General features: G+C 45.8%; 1 protein-coding gene across 2 annotated transcripts in view; it reads right to left on the bottom strand.

Moving 5' to 3' along the window:
* Window positions 1-307: 307 nt before the first annotated feature.
* The window catches only part of FBXL7 (F-box and leucine rich repeat protein 7), a 416,656-nt gene continuing 402,494 nt past the window's right edge, over window positions 308-14,469 (bottom strand). For both annotated transcript variants that reach the window (XM_030856593.3, XM_060295393.2), the window contains 2 exons: window positions 11,094-11,705; window positions 308-3,621 (listed from right to left, as the gene is read on the bottom strand). In XM_030856593.3, the coding sequence (XP_030712453.2) occupies window positions 2,885-3,621; window positions 11,094-11,705 (1,349 nt within the window). In that variant the 3' untranslated portion in view covers window positions 308-2,884. The remainder of the gene's footprint in view (window positions 3,622-11,093; window positions 11,706-14,469) is intronic.

Raw genomic sequence — 14,469 nt, 5'->3', positions numbered from 1 at the left:
AAAATGTGAAAAATTATAAATTCCGAAACACACCTGCCTCCAAAGGGTTGGTTAGGGAATTGGAGACCTAAATTAAACTGTGAAGGTAATGATTTTTCACTTACCTGCTAAGTTTCAGCGAAAGATAGTGAACTAAGGGGAATGACAAAACCATGGGTGCAACTTTAAAGGGACGACAAATTCAGTGACCCGACCTGCTCTCTACTTGGACATGAGGCAAGTCTCTCCCTCACTCTTGATTGTCACCATCTGAACACCAGGCTCCTTTGGCCAGGGTATTAAATGAGGCTTAACCCAATTACGAACATATTGCTTTATTTCTTGGTGGTAGTAAATTAAGGCTTTTTAGAGTCATACAGCACGCAGTGATTTGAACATTAGAATTAAAAAACAACAACAACAATGAGCATTCAATTTTGCAAAGGCAGGAAGGAAGCAATGTTTAAAAACAGATCAATTTCCTAGTGAGGCTTTTTGCTTGGTCTCTAAAAATCTGCTGAGCTGTTACCCCAGGAACCTGTGTCATAGGTACCTACAACAAGGGGAAGCAGAATGGGTGAAGAGAAGACGGGGGAAAAGGGAGAAACCGGGAAGGACAGTCCATGCTGGGCAATCGGTGTGAAAGTCGGCTTTGTCTCATGTTTGGAAGACGTTTAGGTGCTGTGGTCAGGTGGTGGGGATAAAGGTATTTGGAATGGGATGCCCCTTCTCTGGTTCTGGGAGCCATTTTGGACCTCTCCTCTCATTCCGGGAGAATTAAAGCAGCTCACTTGGAAGATGCCAGTGCCAAGGGTTAGGCACAATCCTTTGTGACTCTCAAATTCTGAAGCTTTAGACAGGGTCACAAGTCATACAGCAGGGAATGCTACCTTCAACCCCTTTCACGGTTCTAAACCTTGTGACCATCACTAGATACTATCCCCGGCCAAACAATTCCTTTTCCCCCATGGCACACAGCCTTGAGCGCGTCTCTAAGCTGCTGGCGGTGTTGATTGGAGAGGAGGTCATATTTCATACCCTACCTCCTGCTTCTCAACGTAGGACAAAGCCACGCACGAGTGCAGCTGTCAAGTGGGGCGTAGGCTCGATCTGAAACCCATTCCACATGCTTGACTTGCAGACGCAGAGGTTCTGGGTTTGGGTGGTGGATCCTTTGAGAAAGAAATGGATGAACTGTTTGAACAGTGATGGAGGAGGGCTGTTGCCAAAGAATAATTTAAGAGAGGTCATGGGTTTATTAACAAAAAGCAATTAAATTTCATGAAAACAAGCAGTGGAATTTCTGGCATCCTGACTTCACATGAATGAGGATAGCAAATGGATTTCTATCCAAATAGGACCATTTAAAATGCATACTTGGCAATGACTTTAACGTTGTATTCCAAGGGTCTGGTTGGTGGACCAGCGCCTAAGTCTTACCATTCTGTTCCTTCTTCCGTTTGTGTGGCACTTTTGAGTGGACAGGATTTAAACTACCTGGAAGTCTGCTCTGCATCTTGGACGGAGGACATGCAAACAGTCACAGGGGAAGGCACACAAGGTGGCAATCTGCAAGATTAAACACTTATGACTTAACCCCAACAGGCTTCATGTGATGAAGTCTGGATGCACAAGGAAACAAATAGATGAGAAAAGTAGAAATGTGATCTGAATGACAAAGAACCGAGGCGTCTGTTCCTCCCAGCTGTAGGGCAGATGTGTGCATGCATGCCACGTGTGCAGTGAGAGGGACTTGAAAAACCCTAGAGGACATGTGTTCTCTTGGGCCTCCCTTGTTAATTAAAAATTATGAGTGCCTTTCCTCCTACTTGAAACCACTCAGAAAGATCAACCTGACTGGGGGATGTGGGTTTTGCTGTGATTAGGAATCCCATGGCCTCCATACAATGGTGTGGAGTGGAGTGATGCCGAAAGCATCTGTGTATGGAAACCATCCATCTAGCTGGGCAGGAGAAGATGACCAAGAGACTCGCTCACCAAAACAAACAGGCTGTGAGTGATACTCAGATCGGAGTGAAGGACATACAGGACGCCGGTGGTGGCGTGCCTCAAAGCATTCACAGAATCAACACCCCTGGAAGAGGTAGAGGTCTCCTGTGCTCTATGCCAAGGAGCCTGTGTTTACTGCTGTCTCTATTCCCTCGGCTCTAAAATGGGCATGAAGCTAATCCTCGATCAGATCAGAGAATGGCCTCTCATTCGGTGCTGGAAGCCGAAGCCCAGAGAGGTCAAGTGCCTTGCCCAAGGTCACACAGCTCGTAAGTGGCAGAGCTGGGAGGTGGGGGAACAACGCAGGTCTCTTCCTCCACCGTGCAGCCTGCCACCAATGATTCTTTAAAAAGGTTTAGAAGCGCTTCATATATACCAGGTGCTGTGACGTTTATCTAACAAGAATTTGCTTGGGGGTGGGGCTGAAAAATGTGCTTTAGGCCAATCAAGAAGTTGAAAGAGGAGGCGGTCTGGAGAGCATTATTATTCTGATAATTTGCTGTCAGTGTAGGAGAGGGAGCAGTGGGGTAGGAGGGACCAGGGTGTAGACCTCGGGGCTGTGGCCAGGAGGAAGGAGACAGAGAGAAAAAGGCGCGTTCCTAAACACACTGCAATCCGCTTTCTGAGGTACATCCTTCTGAGACGAGAAACTGCCTACAAATGACCTGACCCCCCAAGAAACCATTGGCTGCGATAGAAATGTGCCCCCCAGCCTCCTTTCCTGGACCTCTGTTGCCCACGAGAAATAAGGAAAAAGAAAAGCCAGATTCCTAAGAACCTTCCTGGAAGAAAGAGCTGTTACGAGTGGGTGTCGGCGCTTACATACGCTGCTTTGAAAAAACATTTTGTTTCGTTCATGTCTGTATGAAGACAGCGACGGCTGGAAGCTGTCCCTTCAGAAGAAGGCAGGGTTGGTGTGCTCGATGACGCAGCGCTTGCAGTGGCGTTTCACGAAGCGCAGGGCCTCCACGGACACCTCGCAATCCTGCACGTTCAGCATCTGCAGGTCGAAGCAGTTGGCCGCCACGATCTGCAAGCCCTGGCCTGTGATGCTCTCGCAGGACTTGAGGCTGAGCCGCTTGAGATTGAAGCAGTTCAGGGCCAGGCACTCCAGGCCCGTGTCGGAGACCAGAGGGCATTTGCCGATGTCCAGAGACTTGAGTTTCGCGCAGTTCTTGGCGAGGTACTCCACGCCGTGGTCCGTGATGCCCTCGCAGCCCCTCGCGTTGAGGTAGCGCAGCTTGCCGCAGTACTTGGCCACGTAGCGGATGCCCACGTCGGTGACGCGGCCGCAGTGGGCGATGCTGAGGTACCGCAGGCGGGACTCCAGCTTGGCGATCTCTCGCAGGCCGAAGTCGCTGACGAAGCGGCAGTCGCTCACGCTCAGCTCCTTGATGGAAGCGCAGTAGATCATCAGGTAGCGGAGGCCCTCGTCCGTGAGGCGGACGCAGCGGCGCAGGTACAGGTGGGTCAGCTGCGTGCAGTGCGCCGCGATGGTGTGCAGGCCTTCGTCCTCCAGCACGAAGCAGTCCGTCATGTCCAGGTAGCGGATGGAGATCTGTTTGCCATGCAAGGGGGACAGTTTAATGGAGGCCTCCCGGGTCAAGCTGATGCAGGTCACTTTGGAGCACCCTACACGAAGAGACAGAACACACGCTCAGAGCGACCTCCGAGAATTGGGGGGGGGGGGGCTGCGAGTGCAGTTGCGGGACTCCTTTACGGATTGCTAGCCCTCTCTGGATTCAGGTCCTGAGGTTACCCCTTCCCTTCCCAGCCCCTACGGAGGAGGAACGCCAAGAATGGGCTTTCCATGTTCATTTCATCCCTTAACGACTTTGGGTTTAAGAGGCTTTGGGGCTCTAGAATCAGAAAGATAATGGTTCCAATTCCAGATCCATCACTAGTTGCCTGACGTTGGGCAAATCAATCCTTCTCGGTACTTCCTTTGTCTTAAAATAAGGATGAGCACGTTCCCTGCAAGGTGGCTGTGAAGAGGCAATGAGACCATGTGTGTAAATATCCTGCCCTGGCCCTGGAAAGTTCGGGAAGCTCAGTAAAGGTTAGTTCTCACCCTACAATGGTCTGGTCCAAAGAAGTGAGATATGAGATAGAAGGGTTGGCCATGACCTGGGTGTGGCAGAAAGAGAGCATTGGCTTGGGAATCACAAACCAGTTCAGATCTACTTTTTATGGCCTGAGGCAGGAGGCTTAACTTTCCTGAGTCTCACGACTCTCCTCTGAAATGAGGATGAGTAGCTGGCGTGCCTCCACGGGGTATAATGAGGATGCAACGAGAGATAATGGATACGGACGTACTCTGAAAACTACGGCAAATGTATATACCAACAGTTATTAGTCTAACAAGGTGACCGTCTAGGGATTCAGTTCAACCCTCTTTGGTCAAGGAAGAACAATTGTGTCATCGGGATTATCCCTCTAGCCCCTCAACCAGTTTCCCTGACCTGCCCTTACAATCTCTACGGTCTATTCTCCTCACAGCAGCCAGAGAGATTCTGGAAAACAGAATTCCATCTATCATGCTCAAAGCCTTCAGACGGTACCATCTCACACCACGTGTAAAATCGAAAGGGGCCTCCAAGGACCTGCACCCCTGTGCCCTTATCTCTTACCCCCTCTTCCAACCCTACTGGCCTCCTTGCTGGTTCCCAGATGGCTCAGGTGCCCCCCTGCCTCAGCATGTGTGCACTGGACAGGGTTTCCCTGGATAGCGCCACGGGCCACCTCCACTTTCTTAGGTCTCTGAGCAAATGTCCCTTTACTGGACAATTCTTCCTTCTTCACCCTGTATGAAGTGGTATCCCCATTTATTTTCAGCACTTGTTATCACCTTGAGGCACTATATATTTATTTATTCACTTATGTATTTGCTGTCCTCACTCTGGAATGTGAGCTCCTAAGAAAAGGGACTCTGCACTGTTCACTGCTGTATCCCTCATACCTGGGTCACAGCTGGTGCTCACTAAGCATCTGTTGAATGAATGAATGATTTATAGAGTGCGTACGGTCTTTTCTAAGAAGACCTGATGGGATAATCCAACTTCCAACATTTAAATGTCCTCGGGACGTTGACCGTGGCTGATGTATACCTACATCGAAAAACTGATTATCTGTTCTATAGTTAATTATAATGCCTCTTATTTATGTTGAATTATGAAGTTTACAAAGTGCTTTTATAAACATTTTCTCACTTGATTCTTAAAAAAATCCATTTTACAGATAAGGAAATTAGTGCTGAGGAAGATATCTTTAGATGCCTCTTGAAACATTGTTTCCAACCTCCCTTCCCCTAAGAATGTCTGTTTGTATATGCATTTTATATGCATATATTTATACTATATATTATATAATTATATATTTTATATATAATGAATATTATATATATAATATATATAATATATAATGAATATATAGTTACATATGAAGCCCTCATTTAATTGTGTATTTCAGTTCACTGGTTATTACTCTTTAAAATATGTACAGTATATTTTTCGTATATGAATATAATTAATAGCCATAGCTGATACACATTATATAAATAAATGTATATGCATACATATATTTCATTCTGCTACATAGACTGCATACATACTTTTCATTTTCTCTTTGCTTTCCCCAAATCCCTCTGGCAGCTCTAAAGACAGGTGCCTCAACCCTGGCAGCTCTGTGCCTTGGTTGATGACGTCATCTCCAAGGCTTCTAAACGACCACGTGACAGTGCTAACGGGGACTTTTCCTCCCACTCCTGGCAGGCTGCCCAGGAAACTCGTATAAAATTCAGGTCATGGGAATAACGAGGTTCAGAAGCCATGTGCTACCAAGTCAAAGAATTTCAGGAAGGAGCAAAGCATATACTCCAACACTGGAGAACAAAGATGCAGCTTGTCAAGGCTGCCCACACTACTCCAGTGGGCTCCGTGGTTTTGCAGAACGTGGTTGGTACCCTTCAACTGTAACTTGGAAATCTTCCTTTATTTTGAATTTCTTTTTCATACTGACTGTGATCCTGCTTATGCTGAATTTATATGTTCACAGTAGTGGTTGCCCATCTGTGATGTTTTTCAAGATGATATGACAACCTTTGTTCCTAAACTCTTAGTTCCAGTTTCCTATTAAAAAAAAAAAAAACCTAGTAAAATCTGCTGCACTCCAGGGAGGATACTCTATTTGGTCCAGGGAGATACCAATATATGCTTGGTTTTTGAAACTAAGCCCCAAATTTTATGAAATACTAGCTGAGCTCAGTTTTGGTAAAGACACTATTTTGATATGCTTGTATCGTTTTAGATCAATAATTTAAAATTTAAGCTTTAGCCTTAATTCTTACAGATTTGCTAAGTTTGGGTTGGAAAGAAAATAAATTGGTTCATGGCTCAGTAGGTAATATCTGTGGCTAGTGGAGGCATTCATACATAAGAGACATGGAGAGAACCTGAGAAATCATTCAATTTAAACTTCAGTTTTTAAAGATGAGGCATCTCAGATTCAGTGAGATTATAGGACTTGTACAGTCAGACTAGGGAAAAGTTTCCTGATCCAAGGTTTCTAATATAGCAGGGATGGTATATATAGCATGCAACTGATGAACTGCATGAGGGATTTACAGTAGATGTGTCAGCATGAAGTGAATATTTAGACACTGGGGCATCAGAAGTCTTGGGAGTGGTGATACCTATATGGGGATTCTTGGAAGAGAGAAACAATTTTAATACACAGATATGGAGCCCAGGTAGTATAAGGTAATAGTATGAGCAAATTCGAGAGACAAGAAAGCATAGAGGCAGAGGGGGAGTGAGGAGTGTTGATAGGCTAGAACATAGGATTTAATGGCAACTAAGATGGGAATGGTCCATTGGGATCAGATCTTGGGGGCCTGCCTTAACATTCAGGGTAAGGAGTAGGGATATTACACAACAGAGAGTGAACAGTATGGGTTGAATAAATCTGGGGATATCTTCAATTAATTCCAGATTTAGTTCAGCTTTCACAAATATGCTCTTCATTACCACTTCCTCTCATTATTGGGGTAATAATAGCTACTTCTCTGGGATATAAAAGGCCTGATGAAGACCAACTACTGTCACTGAAGACCAACCTCTGCCCTGCAAGCATCTTAATAACAATGACAATCCAAAAATGATGATAACAGTTATGATTTATTGAATGCTTGCTACATAGTTTTCAGCAGAACACACATGTGAGGACTTATCATGAATTAACTCATTTAATCCTCCTAATGAACTCAATTTTACTGGTGAGGAAGTTTTATTTACTGCACACAGCTTCCTAAATGCTCGTTCAGAGTATTAACCAATGACAACTTTGTTTGAATGCTTCAGAGGTCAAGATGACTGTTTAGGGCTTTGACACCCCTCTGTTCACTTCATTACAATATCGTAAAGTGCAGAGATAAAATATGCCTCACTTTTGCCCATATAAAGCTTGTAATGAATTGAGAGAAAGGAATCTGGAAATATACAAGTATACAGTGGCAAAACCCAGTAACACTCTACCTGCTTATACTCAAAAGGTAGACACCTGGGAGGAAACCTTCAGCTTACCGGGCGTCAGGCAGGGAAGGCTTTACTTAAGGGATGCTTGCGCTGGGGCTCCAGCAATGAGAAATCTGTTAAGAGGGCTGTTGGGGAGAGGCAGGGGGCAGAGGAGGGAATGGCACGCAGGTCAGAGAGTGCCCATACATCACAGTGTGCACAGGCATGATGTGTTTGGGAAATGCAACTGGTTCTATAGAAGGGAGCACTCAGGTTACAAAGGAAAGGCGTGAGGTTTGAACTTGAAAAGGGCAGCTCACAAAGGGCCATACATACTCTGCTGAGGAACTTTTTCCTGTATGTCGTGAGGAGGAATTGGAGATTTTATGTAGGAAAATGAATGGTGAGGCTTGCAGTCTGAAGACATCCCTTTGGAGGCTGGCTGTGTGGAGGGCGGGTTGATGAGGCTGAGATGGGTGTAGGGACAATGATGGGGGAAGCATGCATCCAGGCTGGCAGGCAGGGGAGAGGGGACGGACTCGAGATTCTGGGGAAGTAGAGTCACAGGGACAGGATTCAACTGGTCTGATATAAAAGATTAGGAAGAATAGTAAGGAGGACTCCCAGATCTCCAATTACAGGGGACCCTTTTGAAGCCGTTTCACTTGTAATAATCACAAGATTTTATACTTCAAAAATTGTTTAGGGGCTTCCCTGGTGGCGCAGTGGTTGGGAGTCCGCCTGCCGAGGCAGGGGACACGGGTTCGTGCCCCGGTCCGGGAAGATCCCACATGCCACGGAGTGGCTGGGCCCGTGAGCCATGGCTGCTGAGCCTGCGCGTCCGGAGCCTGTGCTCCGCAACGGGAGAGGCCACAACAGTGAAAGGCCCGCATACGGCAAAAAAAAAAAAAAAAAAAAAAAAAAAAATTGGTTAGTCTTAATATATTCCATTGATGTTTAAAGATGTTATTAATTGTGATATTTAATTTTATATGTCAGCTTGGCTAGGGGACGAAATGCCAAGATATTTGGCTAAACCTTATTTCTGGTGTGCCTGTGAGCGTGTTTCTGGTTAAGATTAACATTTGAACCGGGGAACTCAGTCAAGCAGTCTGCCCTTCTCAGTGCAGAGGGACACCATCCAATCTGTTGAGGTCCGAATAGGACAAAAGGTGGAGGATGGAGAACTCTCCCTCTGCCTAAATGTTTGAGCTAACACAGTGGTCTCTTCCTGCCTTCGGACCGAGACTTACACCATCAGCAACCCTGGTTCTCAGACTTTTAGACTCAGACTAACTGCATCACTGGTGTTTCTGGGTCTCCAGCTTGCAGACGGCAAACTGTAGGACTTCTCAGATGCCGTAATTGTGTGAGCCAATTCCTCTTCATAAATCTCTTTATATATATACTATTGGTTCTATTTCTCCGGAGAACCCTGACTAGACTTTAATAAAAGGTAATAAGTGGTAATGAAAAAACACTAGAGCTAGTTATAGTAACTTTCAGTGACTTGAAAAGATGACTTTCAAGGTGGGCATGCTAGGGATGGGAGGGGCAGTCTCACGTTCTCTGGGGGAATTAGGCTCTAGACCAGTGATGAGTCTTCCAAAGTCAAGTTTATTGCCATTGAGGAGGTGGTCACTGTCAGAGGCCAGCTGTAAGACCCAAAGGGAACCAGGCATAGGTGAAATCACAATTTCTAGATTCCCTCAGAACTGGAGGGCACTGTTCAGAGGTGGTGATACAAATCCATCCCTATGGCTTGTTGGGTCCTTCCAGTTCATCTACCTGAAAATACCCATCACCACTCCTGCCAATATCTACAATTATGTGCTCTCGGTGAGTCAGAGCTTCCCCTGTGTACACAGTCTTTATATACCCAGATCACAGCGTGTCATCGGAAGACATGTGAAGAAGATACATAAATATTTTAGGTTCTGCAACGGGGCAGGTTGATAAAGACGAAGGGCATCAAGGCTTCCATGATGGTTAGCAAAGGGACCAAGCAGGATCGAAGCCCAGAAATTTCCATTCTCAAATAGCCAAAGTAGTTTCTGCATTTCTGAATTTCAAACGGACTCCAAGGACAGAACACAATTACTTGCAGCCTGTACTGAGGGTGCATGGGCTGCCCCTTTAACTAAGATGAGGATTCCAAAAATGAGTCATTTTCTAATCTGAGAAAATGAGGTGTTTATAAAAGAGGCCCACAAGCTTCAGAATCTTAGCCTGTTAAAGAATCCAATCCCTTAGCCCCCCGTCCCCCCCTTTTTTTTTTAAACGAAGAGGAAACACATCTAGAGAAAGCTGTGAATTGTCCCAAATCACAGAGTTCTGAAACTAGTTTCTACCACATCACAATGCTTTCTTTTTCCAGAAATCCTTGGGGGGAAAATGTAAGAAAACCTTTTAGTTTCCTGCTTCTTTATGCCAACAGCTGCTCATGACGAACTGAACATACAGTTTCTATGGCTTTGTCCTGGAGCCAGCTGAAGGAGGGGGGCAAAGAGCTGCTTTCCAGCAAGGGAAAGAATCTGCGAGAAATAATTGACTGTCATCTGAAATATTTTCAGATGTCGGTTTTCAAAAGAGAGAGCGAGCTCAGAGAGGCGACTTTTACCTCAGCTTTTGCCGGAGGGTATCATTTACCTCAGATGCTTGCAAATCCCCAATTCTGTTTATTCACCCGTCACAGTGGTTTTTACTTCTTGACCCTCTTCCCCAACAATCCCTGAGGTTGTAGCTCACGCTGTTCATTTCTTTAACTCCCTGATGCATCTTACACATTTCAGCCTCTCGAATGTTCGTCTTCTGACTGAGCAGTGGATGAGATAAAGAAAGGCTGTTAGTCCGGCTGGATCCACGTCTGTCTGGCGCCTAAGTATGAGTCTGGGTTTTAATTCTTCCTGCCTGAGAGAGGGCTTCAAGCGAAGCAGCCATGCTGGGATTTCCTTCATTTTTAAAAGGAACTAAAAAGGCTCTCCCTGGTGGGCCCTAACCTTGCACTACTAATTGAGAACTGTGCTTGAGAAAAGGTGCAAAATCAACCCAAGGGTGAGGAGAGTAGGGGTGAAATAGGAAGAGGTGCTTGGCCATGATGGATTTTCCCCAATGTCTGCAAAATGGTGAACAATCACAATCACAGGCCACAACACAGAATCAGCTTAGACACAGCACTCAGGCTCCATGAAACAGTAACCAGTGGACGTCAGGGCACTTTCTAAACTACCTCCGTTTGAGTTAGAGTTGGTTCCTATTTATCTGTGATTAGATGTTTAGTTCCCATTATCTACGGTTGCTCTGAAATTACTTTGAGAATGACGGGGAGGAAAGACACGCTTAAAAGTCACCCCAACTTGAACTGCCGGACAAAAGGTGCCTCTAGTTCCTCTAAGAAGTTGACATCATTTGATGAAAGGCATACCTCTGGCCCCCAGGGTCATGCTTCTGTAAAGACAGTCTTTCAGGAAGAAGAGTCAGCCTCCTGACCCCTGGCTATCACAAGGGGGACCCTTCCCAGGTGGCAGCGTCCTTTACGGGTTCGGGATGGTGCACTGGGAAGGGCCTGCCCATGGCAGGTCAGTGGCCACGTACCTGACACATCCAGATGCTCCAGATTGGGACAGAGGGACACCACATCGAAGACTGCCTCGTTGGAGATATTGTAGCAGCCCGAGACTTCCAGCCGCCGGAGCTCCGGGCAGCGCTGGGCAATGGTGTAAAGACCTCGGTCCGTGAGCCGCCTGCAGCCACTGACACTTACGGTTTCCAGCATGAGACAGACGTTGGGTGTGTCCTGACAGAGCCTGCGGGTCAGCACCTTGAGGGCGCGGTCCACGTTGACGGTCTCGCCCGTCAGGCGGATAGTCCTCCAGAGGCGCGGGTCCCAGGCCAGGTTGTACCAGCGGCGGCACACGCGGGCGCAGCGGCACAGCTGGTTGGTGGGCAGGAAGGAGAAGATCTGCACCATGGCGTGGTCCGGGAGCCGTTCGATGCTGGCCTGCTCCTTCGGGGGCCGGGAGGCGAGCCGGATGAGCGGGTGGGTGAGACGGGTCGGGGGCGGGGAGTGGACCATGGCCACCGTCTCCCCGGTGACGGAGGACGAGGAGGTGGACGAGCCCCTTCCATTCTGAAATCCCGGCAGGTTGGGTGGACATATCAGGGCTGGGCTGGGCGTGCTCAGTGTGCGCATGCTCAGGTCGGAGTCTGGCAAAGGACATAGATAGAGCAAAGGGTTAAGGATGGCCAGAGCGGAGCCCCGGGAAGGAGGCAAGGGAGGTGACACTCAGGCCACTGACATCCTTCCTGGGCCGACCCCTGCTGAATCCATCACCGGAAGTGGAAGCACATGCACGTTTCACCCCTTCCAGAAAAGGGCTAATCCTCCAATATCTACATTAGGGGTGGGCACACTATCTGTGAAAGGCCAGATAAGAAATAGTTGAGGCACTGCAGGCCACATGGGTTCTGTCTCTGTTGCAATTATTCAGCCCTGCTGTTTTAGTGCAAAAGCTGCCATAAACAATTCGTAAACAAGCAGTCGCCGCTATTTTTCCATAAAATTTGTCCTGTAAGAACAGGTCAGCTGATTTGGTCCAAGGGCTAGAGTCTGCTGACCTTTGATCTACGTTAATGGCGATTATCTAAAGGGCACAAGGGCTGTAGTTTGCTGACCTTTGATCCACGTTAATGGCGATTATCTAAAGGGCACAACTTCAAAGTTTCATTATTTCTATACTGGGAAGGAAGCTCATACGTTATGAACACAAACTGATTTACTTTTCTAATTATGCTTTAGTTAGGCAGATGGTTACACTTCATTTACGAATGAGGGGAATGTGTTTCCCAAGAGGGGAAGACTGGCCAGTGGGTATAGAGAACATTTGCTGTCTCTGCCCTCACCTGCCCCCTGGGGTTCAGTCCCCCATCTTTTGATAACCATACCCCAAACTCTGCGGTCTGAGTTCTGGGGAGCCCCTGCTTCCTTCCTCCATTAGATCTAGCACTTCAGATGGTATTTCCAGGCCTTGAATATCTGTGGCAATACTTATTTTTCCTTCATAGTAATCATTCCTCCCTTTGCATTTGAATAATGTGACTCATATTCTGTTCCTCAGAACCAGAAAGATCACTTGATGAAGATGCAAGTGGTTTTTGTTTATGAGGGATTGAGAGTTCTTTAGAATACTGCTTTAAGAAGTCTGCTCATTTCATAGCTGCCCCTCTCCCAACCTTGAGAGACATATATACATATATATGGAAGAATTTATTCTCGTGCTATATAAATATATTTATATAATATATATTTTACATATTTAGATGGATAGATTTATTTAGGAAGACATTTATTCTCTTTGTAAATATGTTTATATATTTCATACAGATGTGTGAATATATATATATAGAGAGAGAGAGAGCGAGAGAGAGAGAGAGAGAGAGAATGAATTTACCTCCAAAATACACATTTCTTTATCTGTGAAATAAGTGAGTTGATCTAGATAATTTCTAAGTCATTTCCAGCTCTAATTATAGCTCTAAAGACTTAAACAAAAATTCTATCCTTGTGTGCTTTTTCACATTTCGTACTTTCAGAATTTTCAAACACTTGTCTTTTCAAAGAACTTCCGGCAATAACATATAACACAAGAACTTCTGACACAGGACATCTCTGCTGTCTACTTGTAGTTTTCCTATTGATATACTTTTTCTATTTCTATGTTTTCTTTTGAATTTACTTCTCTGTAACCTAACACTGAGACTGTCCTACACATGTCCACCATTATTGCTCCTGGAGCATCCTTAAATTATTATCTGTCCACCCCTCTCCCCCCCCCCCCACACACACCTATAACATACACCTTGTCTGCCTTTTGAAATGCAAACACCTTTTGTGACTGAGTGCAAATGTCACCTCCACTAAGAATACTTCCTTAGTGTCTTTGAGATATAATTAATCCCTTCCCTTTGGAAATTCCCACCCTTTGTTATACAGGCATGTGTGAATTTATCTTTCCCTAATGAGGCTCATTGTATTATTTTTCTCACTTTTGCATTTCTCCCTATATCCCCATATCCTTTGTCACGTATCTTTGCAGTCTTCCTAGGCAGAGTATATTTCTTTGGTCCAGTGATGTTGGCTTTGGCCATGTGACTTGCTTTGGCTAGTGAATATCAGGGGATGTGATTTGTCCAAAGCCGGTTGTGTGGTTGGGCTTGCCCACCTGCTTCTGTCATCACCATGGGAAGAACATGCTCGACTGGTCCACTGATCTTAGGATGACGAGAGGTCCATCATCTCATCAGATGAGCAGACAGAACTGGCCCCAACCTGCAGCTCAGGGCCAAGCTCAACCAAGCCTGGCTGGAGTCAATGGATGCCCAGATGAACCACAGACGTGGGAGCTAGAATACTGAGTTTTGGGATGATTTGTACCACAGTATTGCTGCGGCAACAGACGACAGATATGTCTTCTATTACACTAAAAACTCCTTTGAGACAGGATTAAATCCTTTTCTTATTGTGTCCTGGCAGCCCCTGACGTAGGTTTATGGTACATAGTAGGTGCACATAAATGTCTTGAATGGAAAGGAAATATTTATATGTTTAAAAAGGATTAAAACCTAGCTTGGCATGTACTTTTCTATCCCAGGTGGTATACATACTGCATTTTAAGTCATTCATAAGAAAAGAAATATGTACTTCTCTCTTTTGTAATCAGCTACAATAAACAGTAAATCTTTAAGGAAAAGCTTAAGTGTAAACCAATTAGGGATTTCAGAACTGCCATGCAAGCTACCACGGTACTAACCATCATTACATGAACTCCAAGAATTGCCTCTGAAGTTACCATTTTTCTTAGGCAGTTGAACAACTTCTTTTGGACCAGGAAGGAGGGGCAATCAGGCTTTCAGCTCTGACATTTTAGCAGCTGTGAGGGCTCTGAAATCTCTCTCCTGCCTGCCTACATTC

Source organism: Globicephala melas, chromosome 3 (assembly GCF_963455315.2).
Source record: "Globicephala melas chromosome 3, mGloMel1.2, whole genome shotgun sequence".
NCBI classification, from domain to species: Eukaryota; Metazoa; Chordata; class Mammalia; order Artiodactyla; family Delphinidae; genus Globicephala; species Globicephala melas.
The sequence above is the reverse complement of the archived record's forward strand: the minus strand, read 5'-3'. Positions and strand labels throughout refer to the sequence as shown.